This window comes from Armigeres subalbatus, chromosome 1, assembly GCF_024139115.2.
Source record: "Armigeres subalbatus isolate Guangzhou_Male chromosome 1, GZ_Asu_2, whole genome shotgun sequence".
Classification (NCBI taxonomy): Eukaryota; Metazoa; Arthropoda; class Insecta; order Diptera; family Culicidae; genus Armigeres; species Armigeres subalbatus.
The window spans coordinates 253,775,485-253,793,872 of NC_085139.1; the positions used below are offsets into that span (position 1 = coordinate 253,775,485).

Below are 18,388 nucleotides of genomic sequence, written 5' to 3' on the forward strand. Positions count from 1 at the left end.
GTAATATTAATTGACTATTCAATGTTTGGAATTTATTTTCACTGCTGCCAATCTGGAACAGACAGGATCGATGCCTTTCTCCCGATGGGTAAATTTCTTTACAGTTATATTGATCTTCGTAGTTATTTTTGTCCAAACAATTATCGATCTCTAATAGAATTCTTTTTATTATTCATTCCTCATATTCAGGTCATGAGCCAAGATGTCCAGAAGGGTGACCCCCTGCAGTTTAAGTTCCGTGCCAAATTCTACCCCGAAGACGTAGCCGAAGAGCTGATCCAGGACATCACGCTGCGGCTGTTCTACCTGCAGGTCAAGAATGCGATCCTCTCCGACGAAATATACTGCCCGCCGGAAACGTCCGTGCTGCTGGCCTCGTACGCCGTCCAAGCCCGCCACGGCGACTACAACAAAACGACACACATTCCCGGATTCCTGGTGAACGATCGACTATTGCCACAACGGTAAGTTACGGCGCAACTAGAACCGAACCAGCTTGACCAATAACACCCCCCCCCCCTCATTACAGTGTCATCGATCAGCATAAGATGTCCAAGGACGAGTGGGAGAACTCGATCACCACCTGGTGGCAGGAGCACCGCGGAATGCTCCGCGAGGACGCCATGATGGAGTACCTCAAGATCGCACAAGATCTGGAAATGTACGGCGTGAACTACTTCGAGATCCGCAACAAGAAGGGCACCGAGCTGTGGCTCGGCGTGGATGCCCTTGGACTGAATATCTACGAAAAGGACGACCGCCTCACACCGAAGATCGGCTTCCCGTGGTCCGAGATCCGGAACATTTCGTTCAACGATCGCAAGTTTATCATCAAGGTAAGGATGGCATTTTTTTTAATATCTAAGCGGAATTCCTGACAGTTTTCAGGATAAGTTTCTGCGCAAGGCGAAAATCCTTGGAATTTTGGAGGCTTTTTTCTAAAAATTCTCACGGGGAATTCTTTTTTATAGATTTATTTTTGATTTTCTTTTTTTTGTGTAATGGATTTTTATTTCATCAGGAAGTTTTTACAAAATTCCACTGAAATGTTCGCTTTTCCACTGGAAATTATTACGGATTACACTGGGAAGTTCTAAAAGAAATAGTTTCGAATTTTCAAAGAAATGTATTTTTTTTTTCGAAACTCCACGAGAATATTTTTTGAATTGCAACGGAAAATGTTCTGGAGATTGCCATTCGAATTGTCGAGAACCACGCCTAAGGAGTAAACGTTTTTACGTAAATACAACATGGCTTCATATTTGGGTGGAAAATATGAATGAGGTTTACATTTGAAATTTTAACTTTTCTTTTTACAACTGGTGATGTCGTAGAGTAGGGCCGTAGAGGATAAAATGCCGGTTCTTCAACTAGCATCATCAACGGGCATTGCCCATACAAAGGGCGACCCGACGACGATAAAGAAGCGTCTGGGACGTCATCGGCGACATGAATGCTAATGTAGGAAGGGAGGAAATGTACAGATCGGTGATCGTACCGGACAGTCTGCATACCGTTTCGAACGACAACGGCCAACGATGCATAAACGTTGCAGCCTGTCGCGGAATGGTAGTCCGTAGCATTTTCTTGCCCCGCAAGAATATCCACAAGGCCGCATGGAGATCATCTAACCAAGAAACGGAAAATCAAATCAACCACGTTCTAATCGACAGCAAATTCTTCTTTGACATCACGAACGTCCGCGCTTACCGCAGTCCGTATATTGAATCCGACCACTACCTCGTTGCGGTATGCATGCGCTCAAAATTCTCGACGGTGTGCAACACGCGACGAAGCCGAAGAGGACGAGGTTCTGTCGCAGGAGTGGATGGAAGTGTAGCAACTACCGTGCAATCACGTTGCTGAACGCCGCTTACAAGGTACTCTGGCTCTCCCAAATTTTATACCGTCGACTACCAATTTCAAAAGAGTTCGTGGGGCAGCACCAGGCGGGATTCAATGGACCCGGTGTTCGCCATACGTTGTTAGGTATTGCAGAAATGGAGGCTGACGCCGGCCATCGCATACAGGATCCGATTCTCTCGAACAAGGAGAAAGATCGTGTGGTTTCCGGATGTTGCGGCTTTTTGGCAAATAGCCGCTTGCACACGATGGCGGAATGAAAGGACACCCGCTTGGCACCCTGCCTCAGTAGATGTAGAGGGAGCAAATCCGGAGACTATGCAAAGGTACTTGTTGAAGACTGGGGGAGTATTGACAAGCTCCCGGCGTGTTACACAAGTCAGCTCCAGCCCGTAAAGCAGTCTGCTGTCAATCAACGCTTGCCCGATACGATGCCGAGTGGCCTTGTTTGCCATATGCGGTCTTGGATAAGGTTTTAACAAGGGACGTCAAACAGTCCACGGTCGATGGAAACTCCGAGGACCTGGACGAGTTTCCGGTTTGGGATCAGCTGCCCATTAATCTTAAACTTACCGAGAGATCTGACCAGGATCTTCTTGCATGGCATTTGTCCACTGGATGCAAAGGTCGACCCGGTCGTTCCGGTGGGTCAAGACGTCCGGTCTACAGGCGTCCCGACTGTCCAGGGAACCACAGGAGTTTTGTTCATCCGATGCCGTCATAAAACGCCGAAGTCCGTCCAAAGCTTCTTGAGGTTTGTTTTTTAACACGTTGGAGGCGGCCGCAGGCAGAATGCGGTTAGGGTTTTGCGAAGGGTCCGCAACTTTTTCTACTGATGGGACATTGAGTTTTTGGTGCATTCTTGGAATTTTTGGGGTCAGGTAAGGTGTTTGTTAGACTCCTTTTGGGGGTGTTGGACGCTCTAGAACCGACTTCAATACTGGCGGCGGGGATTTTGGCCGTGGTGCCAGGTTTCTTGCTAGATGTTTTGACTTGAGGAGAGTAGAAAACATCCTGCTCAGGCGACACTTTGGATGAGTTGGTGTTGTGGCTTTGCAAAGTCTGGGGAGCGGGAGAAATAGTGGTAAAACCGCGCTACTCATGGTGCGACGGATGCAGACGAGCTAGAAAGAGACTTAGATGGTTGAGCAGCGGTTGGAATAAAATCAGATTGGGTGTTGTCGTGACTCCGGGAGGAGGCAAATCGGCGGTTCCGTTGCCTTTTTAACAGGACAATCAGCACGGTCTGATTCGCGCCTTCAGGACAGCCTATGAAGCCTGGTCGGCGCTGCAAAATCATCACCAGAAAGCAAGCCTAACCTCAAAAGTGTCACTTTTTAAACAGACTTGAGACAACAGCACTTCACCAACGGCGATGACATGGATTCTCCGCCATTCTTCGAAATGGAAGAATTGTTCTCTTGTTTGGCAAATGCGGAGCAGCAACTCGAGGAGAATATCACTGTCGCGATGATTTTGAGAAGCCTCCCTTCCTCGTATGACACTCTTACATCCGCCCTTGAGAACCGGTCGGACGACGACCTAAGATTAGAGCTAGTCAAAAGGAAGCTAATGGATGAGGCATCAAATCCGCAAGGTGCTGGATCAAACTCGGCACTGCAAACCTGCCACAATAATAATAAGACGGCCCGACGAATGCTATTATTGCAGAAAGCCGGGGCATGAATGTCGGAAGTTCGCCCGTGATTCGGAAAACAAACCTAAACAAGAAAAAGCAAGAAGGGAGGAGGAAACAGTTTTGTTTGCGCTTGTTGCAGGAGGCTTTACGGGTGATTAAGCTGTCAAGCCGTGGGTGGTTGATTCCGGTGCGGAACGGAACAAAAGTTTTTCCGGGATTTAAGGAAAAGTGACGTCAAGTTTCTAAACCTGGTGGATGGAAGACAAGCGGAGGAGCACGGTAAAGGATGTTGTGTCGACGAGCTTGGATATCGTCGTGAAATGAATCTCAGCAACGCACTTTACACCCCCAGTCTATCGATGAACCTGATTTCTGTCCCGTCTCTCGTACAAAAGCAAGCTACAGTGGTTTTCGACACGGCCGGCTGCCGCATTCTTCGCGGAGACGCCATTATAGCGGTAGCATCTCTGAAGCAAGGCTTGTATCAAATAAAGCAACCGGAAGACGTCGTCATGGTCAGCATTTTTGGCATCGTAGATTCGGTTATCGGGTTCCGAAAGCAATCGACCATTTGCTGAAGGCCGAGCTGGTCTGACTCTCCGCATGTGCAGTATCGACCAAAAATGCGAATGCTGTTTGCAAGGTAAGACACCACGTACCCCTTTTCCTAGCGAGTCCGAATCTAAGTCAAAAGAACCAATGGACCTGGTTCACACGGACGTCTGCGGCCCGGTTGAGGTCCCATCGGTCAGTGGTTGTCGGTGTCGATCGACGACCACAGCGGATTTTGCGTCCGAGGTCGCTACCAAATTAGAGGAGTACGTCGCCTACCTCAAGACACCATTCGGTCGAAAACCGAACGCAAGCCGCTGCGATCAGGCTGACGAGTACATCGGTAATTACGAGCATTCTATAGGCGAGAGGGAATATCGGAGGGAATATTAGTCGGGACGCCTAATTCGTCGAGGCCGACGGGAAGAGAAATCCAACCGACGTTGTTAAGAACTCTGGCAGAGCAAAGGAAGGCGAAGAAGTTCATTTTGATGTAGGTCACATACGAAACCGGTCAGCCGGACCAGTGGCCCAACTTGAAGCCTTGGCCGAAGCTCAATCCGACGCGGAAGATGCTGAAAGCTACGACACAGCGGATGACGATTCGGATCAAACGGAGGGTCAATTTGAAGGATTCAGTAATACGGAGTCATTGCATTGTGGTGAAGCGAGACGATCAGCTTGTACATCCGAAATTGCAATGGGAAGCAGAGCTACATCCTAATGTACATCGATGATTTGCTCGTCGTGTGTAACTCAGAAGCCAAGTTTGACGAATTTAAGCTTTCTTGCCTCGGTGAGCTAACACAGTTTCTGGGATTACGAGTATAAAATAGTTACATCGAGAAGTTAGCACGTCGATTCGGACACGAGAACGCAAAACCTTCGAAAGTACCAATCGACGCCGCATACCTCAAGCAAGGAGGAGAACGAACTACTAGCAAACGCTTCGTTCCGCAGCTTGGTAGGAAGTTTGCTGTCCCTGTCATCAACGGAGGCCGAATTCGTTGCGCTAGCTGATGGGTGTAAGCAGTTAATGTGATACCGGAAGTTGCTCAACGACACCATCCGATCATTGTCTGGGAAGATAATAATCGTGCGTCAAAGCGTCTTGAAAGGCGTTCCGAACGCATCAACACGAAGTACGTATACACCAAGGACCTCAGTAGCAGAAAATCAACAAACATGTCAACGGAGCGCATGGAGGCGGACCGTATGACAAAGCCATTGGACTGAATCCAGTTGCATAGGCACCATTCGTCCATAGGTGTTATGGAACGTACACACGGTCAAGCAGTTTGACCAACATTCACTCCACCTCTCGTTTATTCAAACATCCATTAAATTTCACCAACAGCGGCACGAACAATCGATTTATTCGACCAACAATAGTGCTGTCCATGAGAGCTTGAAGTAGCTCGAAGTTTCTCCCTGTCCTGCTCATGCCCATTTGTTGACAAAAAAGAACGAGCAGGACGGGAACAACTTCGAGCTACTTCGAGCTGCTCATTGGACAGCGCTAATATCACACATGAACGACCGAAGCGTCAACTTGAGCACCAAATATCAAAACATATATGGGAGTTTGTGGAACTTCACTACAAATGCTCACACATGATTGGCGAACCTTGACTCCGCCCCCGACAACTGAAACCAAAATCAAACCGTTTTAATTTTTTCCAACCGAGCCGCCAACTGTCAAATGGTTGTTCGAACAACTTCACACACGTTCAAACAAAGCAGTACCCGAAGCGTTTTCTTGGGGGCGGAATCAATGTTCGTCAAACTGCTTGACTGGTGTGTATGCAGCATTACATCGAGTATGGATAAATCGGATAAATATGATAAAAAATAGTGTTACACTTGAATAAATCATGTGGTTTAAATTGCAAACGGTGCCAACAGATTGTGTACCCCGTCACTTCCCCTCAATGTTGTCAGTTGGATGTGTCTATAGACTCCTTAACTCCAACATGTTGTTCAACTTTGACAGCGGCGATAATTTCAATCGGATAGTGATGGCTCCCATGTTGCTCCGTATAAATAGTCCATCGGAATTTGCGGAAAGCTGCTCGAATTACAGCAGAGACATCGTCGCAGACTAGAACCGATCCTTTTAAAAGGTTAGAGAAAGCGACTCTTTTAGCGTTCGTTCGTCATCCGCCGTATACGGAGTGTTGTCGCAGAGATGCCCTACACAGTTGACAGTCGGCCCTTTTTTAATTTTTTTAACAATTTTTAATAGGGGAAATAACGGCTTCGGCAGGTTTTGTTCTATTATTGCCAGGGGGTTTTAATGACTGATTATGCTCAAATTTGGCCTAAACATTCTTTGCATATCAAAGAATTCATTCATTTATTTAGTCTACATCTAAACAGATAACACTGAATCAACAATTTGACGCCACAATACACGGTTCGAGGCCGCATCTCTCCATCCTCGGATACGCCCCACACTCGCCAAGTCGTTTTGCACCTGGTCTGCTCATCTCGCTCGCTGCGCTCCACGTCGTCTCGTACCTGCCGGATCGGAAGCGAACACCATCTTTGCAGGGTTGCTGTCCGGCATTCTTGCAACATGCCCTGCCCATCGTACCCTTCCAGCTTTAGCTACCTTCTGGATACTGGGTTCGCCGTAGAGCTGGGCGAGCTCATGGTTCATTCTTCGCCGCCACACACCGTCTTCTTGCACACCGCCAAAGATGGTCCTAAGCACCCGTCTCTCGAATACTCTGAGTGCTTGCAAGTCCTCCTTGAGCATTGTCCATGTTTCATGTCCGTAGAGGACAACCGGTCTTATTAGCGTCTTGTACATGACACATTTGGTGCGGTGGCGAATCTTTTTTGACCGCAGTTTCTTCTGGAGCCCGTAGTTGGTCCGACTTCCACAGATGATGCGCCTTCGAATTTGACGACTAACATTGTTATCAGCCGTTAGCAAGGATCCGAGGTAGACGAATTCCTCGACCACCTCGAAGGTATCCCCGTTTATCGTAACACTGCTTCCCAGGCGGGCCCTGTTGCGCTCGGTTCCGCCCACAAGCATGTACTTTGTCTTTGACGCATTCACCACCAGTCCAATTTTAGTTGTTTCACTTTTCAGGCGGGTGTACAGTTCTGCCACCTTTGCAAATGTTCGGCCGACAATGTCCATGTCATCCGCGAAACAAATAAATTGACTGGATCTGTTGAAAATCGTACCCCGGCTGTTACACCCGGCTCTCCGCATGACACCTTCTAGCGCAATGTTGAACAACAGGCACGAAAGTCCATCACCTTGTCTTAGTACCCGGCGCGATTCGAACGAACTGGAGTGTTCGCCTGAAATCTTCACACAGTTTTGCACACCATCCACCGTTGCTTTGATCAGTTTGGTAAGCTTCCCAGAGAAGCTGCTCTCGTCCATAATTTTCCATAGCTCTATGCGGTCTATACTGTCGTATGCCGCCTTGAAATCAACGAACAGATGATGCGTTGGGACCTGGTATTCACGGCATTTTTGAAGGATTTGCCGTACAGTAAAGATCTGGTCCGTTGTCGAGCGGCCGTCAACGAAGCCGGCTTGATAACTTCCCACGAACTCATACTAATGGTGACAGACGACGGAAGATGATCTGGGATATCACTTTGTAGGCGGCTCGAAAGTTCTCACACTCCAGCTTGTCGCCTTTCTTGTAGATGGGGCATATAATCCCTTCCTTCCACTCCTTCGGTAGCTGTTCAGTTTCCCAGATTCTGACTATCAATTTGTGCAGGCAAGTGGCTAGCTTTTCCGGACCCATCTTGATGAGCTCAGCTCCGATACCATCCTTACCAGCTGCTTTATTGGTTTTTAGCTGTTGGATGGCATCTTTAACTTCCCTCAAGGTGGGAGCTGGTTGGCTTCCATCGTCCGCTGAACTGACGTGATCATCTCCTCCGCTGCCTTGACTTTCACTGCCTGTACTCTCAGCGCCATTTAAATGTTCCTCGTAGTGCTGCTTCCACCTTTCGATCACCACACGTTCGTCCGTCAAGATGCTCCCATCCTTATCCCGGCACATTTCGGCTCGCGGCACGAAGCATTTGCGGGATGCGTTGGGCTTCTGGTAGAACTTGCGTATTTCTTGAGAACGGCACAGCTGTTTCATCTCCTCGCACTCCGCTTCTTCCAGGCGGCGTTTCTTCTCCTGAAAAAGGCAGGTCTGCTGTCTCCGTTCTGCCGGTTACCTTGCTGCAGCGCGACCGCCCGCGCTGCGTCCTTCTCTTCCAGAATCTGTCTGCACTCTTCGTCAAACCAATCGTTCCGTCGACTTCGTCCCACATACCCGACGTTGTTCTCCGCTGCGTCGTTAATGGCTGCTTCAACTGTATTCCAGCAGTCCTCAAGAGGGGCCCCATCGAGCTCACCCTCTTCCAGCAACGCTGCCTCGAGCTGCTGCGTGTATGCAGTGGCGACATCAGGTTGCTTCAGTCGCTCTAGGTCGTACCGTGGCGGTCGTCGGTACCGAACATTGTTGATGACGGATAGTTTTGGGCGCAGTTCAACCATCACCAGATAGTGGTCAGAGTCGATGTTAGCGCCACGATATGTCCTGACATAGATAATGTCTGAGAAGTGCCGTCCATCAATCAGAACGTGGTCGATTTGTGATTCTGTCTGCAGTGGTGATCTCCAGGTGTACCGATACGGAAGGCTGTAGGTGCTGCGAATGGCCATATTCTTGGAGGCAGCGAAATCAATTAGTCGTAGGCCGTTTTCGTTCGTCAGCCGGTGAGCGCTGAACTTTCCAATAGTCAGTCTAAACTCCTCCTCTAGGCCAACCTGAGCGTTCAAATCTCCTATGATGATTTTGACGTCGTGGCTTGGGCAGTTCACGTACTCACGTTCCAGCTGCGCGTAGAATGCGTCCTTATCATCATCAGTGCTTCCGGAGTGTGGGCTGTGGACGTTGATTATGCTGAAGTTGAAGAACCGGCCTTTGATCCTCAACCTGCACATTCTCTTGTTAATCGGCCACCATCCGATCACGCGCCTTTGCATATCGCCCATCACTATGAAAGCTGTTCCCAGCTCGTGTGTGTTGCCGTAGCTCTGGTAGATGGTATGATTACCTCTAAACGTTCGCACCATTGATCCCTTCCAGCAAACCTCCTGCAGCGCTACGATGTCGAATCCACGGTCCTTTAGCGAGTATACGTGTGCTCCCGATGAAGTTGAGAGATTTTCAGTTCCACGAACCGAGTTTCCAATCGCTAGTCCCTTTTCGTCGCAGTGGTCTTCGCCGATGGTTCCGGTCCGTACTCTTTTGTTGATTGTTCGTCGCGTGAGTTTTTTTTTGGCTGGCTTGCAGGGCCTGACACCAAACCCCCTAAATTTCCGGAGGACCATTCCTCCTTATTTCCGGTGGACCATGGTGCACAGTTTCACTTAGAGTTCCTCGCTGGCACTCGGACGATGATCAGCCGCCCCTAACATGGAGAACAGACGCTGTTGTGAGCCGATCCTGATATGGAGAACAGACGCTCAATAAGATTTGCACCTCCGGAGAGGAGCAACCCCCCCTTCCCTGTCAGCATACGGCCATAGTTCCCACCGGGGTTGGTTACCCGATCTTCCCTAAGGTTGCACGTATCCCGGCCAGCACCATGGGGAGGTAGGGATAGGAGTTGCTGGCTAAGAGACCACGAGATGGGGTCTATTTTATTCCTTCAGGTACGCGAAGTACCAATGGTACGCTTTACCCAGCATTTGCCGTGCCGCATATCAAAGAATATTGTGGCCAAATATCATAAAATTTGGTCGACAAAAACCCCCTGACAATAATAGAACAAAACCTGCCAAAGCCGTCTAATCAAATAAAATTCATTTAGTTTGCTCTTCATGAATTTCATAAAACGAGCCTAAAACCAAAATGTGACTGGGGACCGGCGAGTACTGTTTTGTCAGATCGAAGTGACATTTAGAATTATCAAATATCAATCTATTAGTTGCACTGACTGAATGAATTTTATTTAATTGTTGAAAATTGTGAAACTAAAAGGGCAGGTTTGTTGCCAACTGTGTAGGATATCTCTGACCCAAGGTAAGGCGTACCCTTTTGTTACCCCTCCCTTCTCCTCAAGCGTTACGTAATTTGTGCAAAAAGTCTAAATCACATACTACGGGACTGCTTCTAATATGGTACGGCTTTGTACTTCAATGGATCCGTATAGAAGCTAGGCATTGATAATTAAGCCTTGTAATCGAACACCTACAATAGATAGCTCAGTTGGTTTTAGTTCGTGGCTACCCATGCTGTTAGTATTCCACTGCAAGCGATAGGGGGTTCCCGGGAGAGCTTCCAGATGAGAAGCTTTGAAAGCTATCGTTATCGTTCGTTGCTCATCGTCAGCATCTCATCCTAATCTGCAAATTTCTTCTTTTTATTCACAGCCCATCGACAAGAAGGCGCCCGATTTTGTCTTCTTCGCTCCTCGTGTCCGCATCAACAAGCGAATCCTGGCGCTGTGCATGGGCAATCACGAGCTCTACATGCGCCGCCGCAAGCCGGATACCATCGATGTGCAGCAGATGAAGGCTCAGGCCCGGGAAGAGAAGAACGCCAAGCAGCAGGAGCGCGAGAAGCTGCAGCTGGCCCTGGCCGCTCGGGAACGGGCCGAGAAGAAACAGCAGGAGTACGAAGATCGCCTGCGGACGATGCAGGAGGAGATGGAGCGCTCGCAGGCGAACCTGATCGAAGCGCAGGAGATGATCCGCCGCCTGGAGGATCAGCTGAAGCAGCTGCAGTTCGCCAAGGACGAGCTCGAAGCCCGCCAGAACGAACTGCAGGTCATGATCAAGCGCCTGGAGGAGTCGAAGAACATGGAGGTGGCCGAACGCCAGAAGCTGGAGGACGAAATTCGCGCAAAGCAGGACGAGGTGCAGAAGATCCAGGAGGAAGTGTCGGTCAAGGACACCGAAACCAAGCGCCTGCAAGAGGAGGTTGAAGAAGCCAGACGGAAACAGGTAAAGCGTAAAGTATGTATGCATTTTTTAAGATCGTTCTCTCCGTTCCTGACGTATAGCCGAGAGCACCCACCACCATGATGAACGCACATCACAACCTATCTCACCATCGCATCATCACGATGTTGTACATAATCTTGAGCACGCACGCCTCTGTGCCTTTCAAGTCTACGTCTACCGAATCAGGCCACACGTGTTGTCACCGTTTGTGGAGAATGCTCCACATTCTTAAAGTGTAATGCGGAATTGCGAACGAGCAACAAAATTCTATTTCGGTTACTTCCTTTCTTACAGGGTTTTTAACATAATCACTTTTTCACAGAATTAATTTTATTACTATCTATGATGGACATGTGATTTTATCGTGAAATCAAAAACGCAGTACTAGATGATGATTGTGGAATCGCATGTCTGTCATCCTTATTTTATCACGTTTGATAACTTCCATCATGCCGCATGTCGAATCCGTCCAAGACTAATTTCTCTGATCCCACCCCCTCAACTTTCGATGACAACCGCCAGAACGAAGCTGCAGCAGCGCTGTTGGCGGCCACGACCACCCCCAATCACCATCACGTCGACGAAGAGGAGGAGGATAACGAGGAGGAGCTGACGAACGGTGCCGAGAATGGAACCTCGCGGGACTACTCCAAGGACTTCGACACCGACGAGCACATCAAGGACCCGGTCGAAGAACGACGCACGCTGGCCGAACGCAACGAGCGCCTGCACGATCAGCTTAAGGTGAGTGCGCGAGCACATGCAACAATCTTAATCTCCATGAACAGGGTGCACCATTTCTAACCGTTCTCAATTTAATTTTTTCATTCCACTTCCTAATAAGGCCCTTAAGCAAGACCTGGCCCTCTCGCGGGACGACACCATGGAGACGGCCAACGACAAGATTCATCGGGAGAATGTGCGCCAGGGTCGCGACAAGTACAAGACCCTGCGCGAGATCCGCAAGGGTAACACCAAGCGCCGCGTGGATCAGTTCGAGAACATGTAAAGCCGCCGGGGGTCAGATTATCGCTTTTTCTTTCAACTGCGACGCGACGCGTTGGACGTTAGTGTTTCGTCTTACTCCTTTCGGTTCCGGTTGGGTGGGGCTCGCGCTAGAGGAGTTTTAGCGGTACAGGGGGAGAGAGAGTGGGAGCCCTCCAAGGAGTATAACATTTATATAGTATATATTGTAGGGTTAGCAAGAGATCCGGAGGAGGAGCGCAGTTTTTTCTAGTAGTAATATTAATTTAGTGGTAGTAGAGTGTAGGAAAGTGCGGAAGCGAGAAAGTGCGCGTGCGTGCATGGGGTCCAGGGAAATAACAGAACTATAAACACTTACATACAGACACGGAAGGAAAGTTTAGCAATGTACTTTATCAACTACACAAAAACACACACTATTATAGATTATCATTGTCGCAGTTAATTTAGGAGTTGTAATTCTTATACTGACTAACTTTTGCGTAAACTTGACCGCTGGTTTCTGGTTCTGGCAAGCACACACACACACATACAGACAACTACTTAAATAGTTGCACACGTGCACACACATAGGGACGAGCGCAAACGGTGAACATCGGCGTGTTAGGAAATCGGACGTTCATTTGTGGTAGGAAAGAGTGTGTATGCGTGTGATTGGGTAGTATTGTAATTGCGGTGACTTTATAGCATTGACTATCTTCCAGAGTTGAATTTAGGCGTTGGGAGTTTTATATTTCATATGAGGAGTTAGACTCTGTTCGTAGTTCTTTTCCTGTATACCTTCCTAAAAGTATTTAAGCAGCAAAGTTGCATTTTCGCCGACTCCTGATTCGGAAGTTTGTTTTCTTCTTCATTCCTCGTAGTATATTTTTCGATTTACGCGAACGGTGTGCCCAAACTGATAAACCGAAAAACCTTACATAAGCAGCATGAAGTATATAAAATTAAACAAATAGAATGAAAAAGTTGTATAAGTTGAACATTGTTATTACTGCATTAGTGTATAGTAGGAAGAAGACAACTAACGAATAAAATGGAAAAGGAAATAGAGAGAAGAAATACATTACCAACGTTTCGATCTGTTCATGTGTGGCAGTTTTGTGAAGACGTCATTTTGAAAAGACTGGCAGTGACTATGAACTTCAACTTTTATGTCGTCATTTTGTTTAGTTCTATACATGGTTGCAATTTTTTTTCGTTAACACGTCATAATGTTCACATATTTAACATTTATGCGTCAAAATTGATCGTTTTTTGATTTCAACAAATTTTGTTAACATACCAAAGCTGATCGTTTTTGCATCAAACTTGGTCGTTTTCTTCAAGCCTGTCTTTAAAATATGTGGCCTTCACAAACCATCTGCAAATGCGCGAACAATGAAGCTAATTGGAACAGATGATCGGCATACACATGTACACACGAACGGAAGATGGCGCAGATCGCATATAATTGTTATTAAGTTTAATCAACTTATTTGTAGGGATTGAATTTAAGTTTAAATAATATACAAAAAGAAAGGAAAATCGGAAAAATAAGCTAAAAACAAAATCATATGTTGATAATTATAATAATTAGGAAACCAGTCCAATTTGTATGAACTATTACAACCTATTAAACACACACACCCATCCCATGGAGCAACCATGTTCCACTGGCTTTGTGATCAACCTAGGTTGCAACTAACACATTTTCCTGAACGCACGTCCAGAGCATCGTTTGCGGATAACGGAATCCTTCCAATATGGGAAACCTGACCAACTAGCTGATGTTACAACAATTTGTTAGTGCAGATTTTCAGTCGTCCCTTCCTGTAAAAAAGAACTCTGTTTTCGTATTCGAATGGCAATCGAAAATTAAGAAAAACAATTATTAGTAACCAACAACACTAGATGAGAGGCGGTACGCCACGCAAAAACACATACGCGCATGTAATAATTTCTATCTGCCATTATTTTACGTTTTTATTTTTATTATTTTTGTTTAAATTATTTTTAATTAATTGAATTAATTAAAAAATAAACTAAAACGAGAACACAACATGGAAGCAAATACAAACACGCAGACACATTTTTGATTTATACAACACAAACACACGTACATATATTGCGCCGGTAAGCGAAAGAAAGAGAAGGGGATTGTAATTATGAGAAAAGAACACACAAGACACACATACACAAAAAAAAACAATGAAGAAGAATACAACAATCGAAGCATATATTAATAATAGCGAAGAAAAAAAATAGAGATGAAAATGGAGAAAATGCGAAAACCGTCTTAACCGGCATTTGTGACACCGCACACCGCATGTGAGCAAGGGGTGTGGAGTCAATAAGGGTGGGGTTGAATTTTTTTCCAAAGATTTTCTTTTCTAATGCCATCTCTTGGCTGCCCAAAATGCCAGTATTTTCCACCTCCCCATTTCGTGTTTTAAATTTTTGATTTGATTGTTTTTGTAAAGATTTTTTTAAAACCGTTGAGTTGCTTCGTGTTCAACGTTCTTTTTTATTTTGCTATGATTGTATCTGTTCTGTAGTTTGGTGGTAAAATCTTTGATTAAAATTCACGCCATATAATGTATCATGGTTTGTTTTTTTTTATTTCACTTATGATTTCTTCGAAACTCCCTAATTTTACATATGTAGGTTAATGTTTGATCGCCCTAAACAAACATCAAATTGCTTAGGTTGACAAAATACCTTTGTTTTCTTTTCCCAAAAGTTTTCGTTCTCTCCTCCCAACATTTTGTTTTCCGAGAAAAAATAATCAAGTGCTTTTTTCCATTGCCCAAATGGAAGTAAAACAACTACCATTAATGCTACTGCTACAAATTAACAACGATGGAACGGTCCGTCATCAGGAACTGAGAATTTATATGGATTTTTCCCCCGTTTATGAAGCGGATTTTGTAAGAATCAATATTTTGTATTTCACAAACATATATTGCAACGTTTGAAACGTTCGATTGCAGCAATAAACATACTAATCATATTCTAAACGAAAAAGCATAACACTTGTTCAATTCCCACATATGCATGCAACTTCCAACTTTTCCCGTTCTTCACGTGCTATTCTAAAAATAAGGCCTTAAAACAATCTAATGCACGGGGTCATTATCTTTGCTGACGAGATTTTCAGCCTTAAGACTGATTCATCTTGGTGGATTGAACATTCAACGATTTCTAAACGAACGGTGCTGCAAAAAGTGTAGCATGTTTTAAAACGTGTCAATAAAACAGCATTCCTACTGATGAGATCAATGAAGGATTGTGGGTTCATTTCTAATAAAAATATATAAAACAGTCGTACTTTCCCACTTTTTTGCATACGGATATCACATCCCTGGGTTACGTTACGGTCAATATGAATTTTCTGCATAACACTTTTTTTTATTGTGCCGATTTAAAAAGTGATGCAAACTATAAAAACCCAGAATAATCCACCCAGTGGTGATGGTGCCTTTCTCGTGTATTATAATACAAGAAAACACATAAGAGTAACAAGAAAAGCACATAAGAAAGGTCACAATTGAACTTTAGGGAGATAGATTCGGTTATTTTCATCAATTCGCAATTATTTTATGTTCATTTGAATGCATTGCAGCAGTTAAAAAAAAAAAAAAATCGATGTTGAACTCTCGGGAAAAATAAAAAAAAACAAGGTTTTTTCAATAGCGCCGGACCGCAATGGCTTATTGGACCAATTCTCAATAGCAAAAAATTAGGATAATTCCACGTCGAATGCAACTCGTTGCGAGTAAATCGAATAATGCCAAAGTGTCAAAAAGTGTGTCTCACATTTTTTGTACACATACACACAATGCTATAGCCTATACGTATACTTAGTATACGAGAAAGGCAAAAAGTAGATGTGGATTTTTGTAAGTTGTTCTAAAGCTGCCAATACATCCTGGAATTTTGATCCTAATGTTTTACGTGACCAACAGAGTTAGAACACCTTCTTGGGAGCGTCTCTTGAAGATGGGTGGAGAGATATACGATCCGCCATTATTGGTAGCACCGCAACCGCTGCACTTGCCACGGTTCCCCCGGATCAGAGAAACGACTGGTATGACGGCGGATTTGAGCAGTTAGTGGAAGAGAAGAATGCAGTATGGGCGAGATTGCTGCAACACCGCACGAGGGTGAACGAGGCACGATACAAACATGCGCGGAATAGACAAAACTTGATTTTGCGAAGGAAGATCGAGACCGTGAAAAGACGGAGCAACTGTTCGAGCAATAACGCACGACAGTTCTATGAGAAGTTGAACCGTTCACGTAAGGGCCACGTGCCACAGCCTGATATGTGTAAGGACATAAACGGGAACCTTCTTACGAACGAGCGTGAGGTGATCCAAAGGTGGCGGCAGCACTATGAAGAACACCTGAATGGCGATGTGGCAAACGAAGATGGCGGTATGGTGATTGACCTTGGAGAACGCGCGCAGGGCATAATTTTACCGGCTCCGGATCTCCAGGAAACCCAGGAGGAGATTGGTCTTCTTCTTCTTCTTCACTGGCATTACATCCCCCACTGGGACATTGCCGCCTCGCAGCTTAGTGTTCAATTAGCACTTCCACAGTTATTAACTGCGAGGTTTCTAAGCCAAGGTACCATTTCTGCATTCGTATATCATGAGGCTAACACGATGATACTTGTATGCCCAAGGAAGTTGAGACAATTTTCAATCCGAAAATTGTCTAGACCGGCACCGGGAATCGAACCCAGCCACCCTCAGCATGGTCTTGCTTTGTAGCCGCGCGTCTTACCGCACGGCTAAGGAGGGCCCTAGGAGATTGGTCGGCTGAAGAATAACAAAGCCCTGGGCTTGACCAACTACCAGGAGAGCTATTTAAACACGGTGGTGAGGCACTGACTAGATCGCTGCACTGGGTCATTACCGAGATTTGGGAGGAGGAAGTTTTGCCGCAGGAGTGGATGGAAGGTGTCGTGTGTCCATCTACAAAAAGGACGATAAGCTGGATTGTAGCAACTACCACGCAATCACATTGCTGAACGCCGCCTACATGGTACTCTCCCAAATGTTATGCCGTCGACTAGCACCTATTGCAAGGGAGTTCGTGGGGCAGTACCAGGCAGGTTTTATGGGCGAACGCTCCATCACGGACTATAGGTGGGCAGCCCGCTCGTGAACGATTCAAAAGAACTAGTTCTTATACGCTGAAGAAATGGTTCTTGGTGAATGAATAAACTAATAGAAATACACAAAAAAAGAGAGTGGAGTGCGAGCGTGCAGTCGATCTGTTTCAGAATATCGGCGTGGCCCACGCCGCGTTGTGTGCTTAGCGGTAGCTTGAGCGTGATGCTTGCTCCGGTTTAGTATCGGCCGGCATGGGCGATGAATGATGATCGTTTCACAAACAGTTCGAGAGCGGTACGTTGGCCCACACATCATCTATTCATCGACTTCAAAGCCACATATGATACAATCGATCGGGACCAGCTATGGCAGCTAATCCACGAACACGGATTTCCGGATAAACTGATACGGTTGATCATGGATCGGGTGATGTGCGTAGTTCGAGTTTCAGGGGCGTTCTTGAGTCCCTTCGAAACGCGCAGAGGGTTACGGCAAGGTGATGGTCTTTCGTGCCTCCTATCCAATCAGTATACTTCGTTGATTTTAGCTGGTTTATTGAAGTTCTACATGATTTGATTTCATTTTCGGTTTTAGCATTATCTCTAAGAGCCGAAGACATGGCTAAACTAAGTTGATCGCAAATATTCAAATAGTTTTCTAAATTTTCTTGACTTGTGTATTGTTTATAAAGTTTATGAGCCTTTTGCTTTCGGTTTTCAAATTTTGATTTGTTTGTTGAACCATATTGGGTTTTTGAGTTATATGCGACGTTTCCTCACGAATGGTACTTCATTCCGAACACAACAACACCAGTTTCTGTCTTTTCCATCTTTCGGGAATCTACTTATCTAGGCATCTTTGCATAGCTAGCCTGAACATGTTCGGATTCGCTATGATTGCTGCCTTGAGAGCGCTTTCGAACTCCATCAGGCCCTGGAGCTTTGTTCGTTACTAGGATTTGGCCACCGCGAGTAACTCTTCGTTCGTCACCGGAGCCACTTTTCGGCCGCACCCTATTGCCTTGTGGTGCAGGAGGCCAGGGACTTGTGGATCGAGACGGGAATATTACCTCGATAATCCTCGCAACCTATCCGGGGACCGTTCATGGGTGAGGAGCTCCCTGGTCTTGGCCATCACTATCCTGTAGGCGTCAGCCCACGGATTCGCGTTGCCTCCTCCATGAGTTGTCGAAACACCTCTCTTACTGCTCTTAATGGCCTTGTTAAAGCCGTTTCGCAACTCGAAACACTTCGGCAGTCG

At 46.1% G+C, this 18,388-nt stretch overlaps 1 protein-coding gene across 2 annotated transcripts; it reads left to right on the forward strand.

Annotated features, from left to right (window-relative positions):
• Window positions 1-172: 172 nt before the first annotated feature.
• LOC134206743 (moesin/ezrin/radixin homolog 1) lies at window positions 173-14,604 on the forward strand. Of its 2 annotated transcripts, none has more exons than XM_062682470.1 (5): window positions 173-464; window positions 530-836; window positions 10,470-11,054; window positions 11,565-11,786; window positions 11,887-14,604. In XM_062682470.1, exons 1-5 carry the CDS (start codon window positions 193-195, stop codon window positions 12,049-12,051), a joined length of 1,551 nt encoding a protein of 516 aa, XP_062538454.1. In that variant the 5' UTR covers window positions 173-192; the 3' UTR covers window positions 12,052-14,604. The 2 variants fall into 2 exon arrangements, with proteins under 2 accessions (XP_062538454.1, XP_062538455.1); XM_062682471.1 differs by having other exon boundaries at window positions 10,470-11,042.
• The last annotated feature ends 3,784 nt before the right edge of the window (window positions 14,605-18,388 follow it).

Excerpts from the sequence above, each read along its gene's own strand:
- LOC134206743 (XM_062682470.1), top strand. The coding sequence starts at position 193 with ATGAGCCAAGATGTCCAGAAGGGTGACCCCCTGCAGTTTAAGTTCCGT. Across the intron at positions 11,055-11,564 it reads GGAAACAGGTAAAGCGTAAA|AACGAAGCTGCAGCAGCGCT; the intron begins GTATGTATGCAT and ends GACAACCGCCAG. Across the intron at positions 11,787-11,886 it reads GCCTGCACGATCAGCTTAAG|GCCCTTAAGCAAGACCTGGC; the intron begins GTGAGTGCGCGA and ends CTTCCTAATAAG.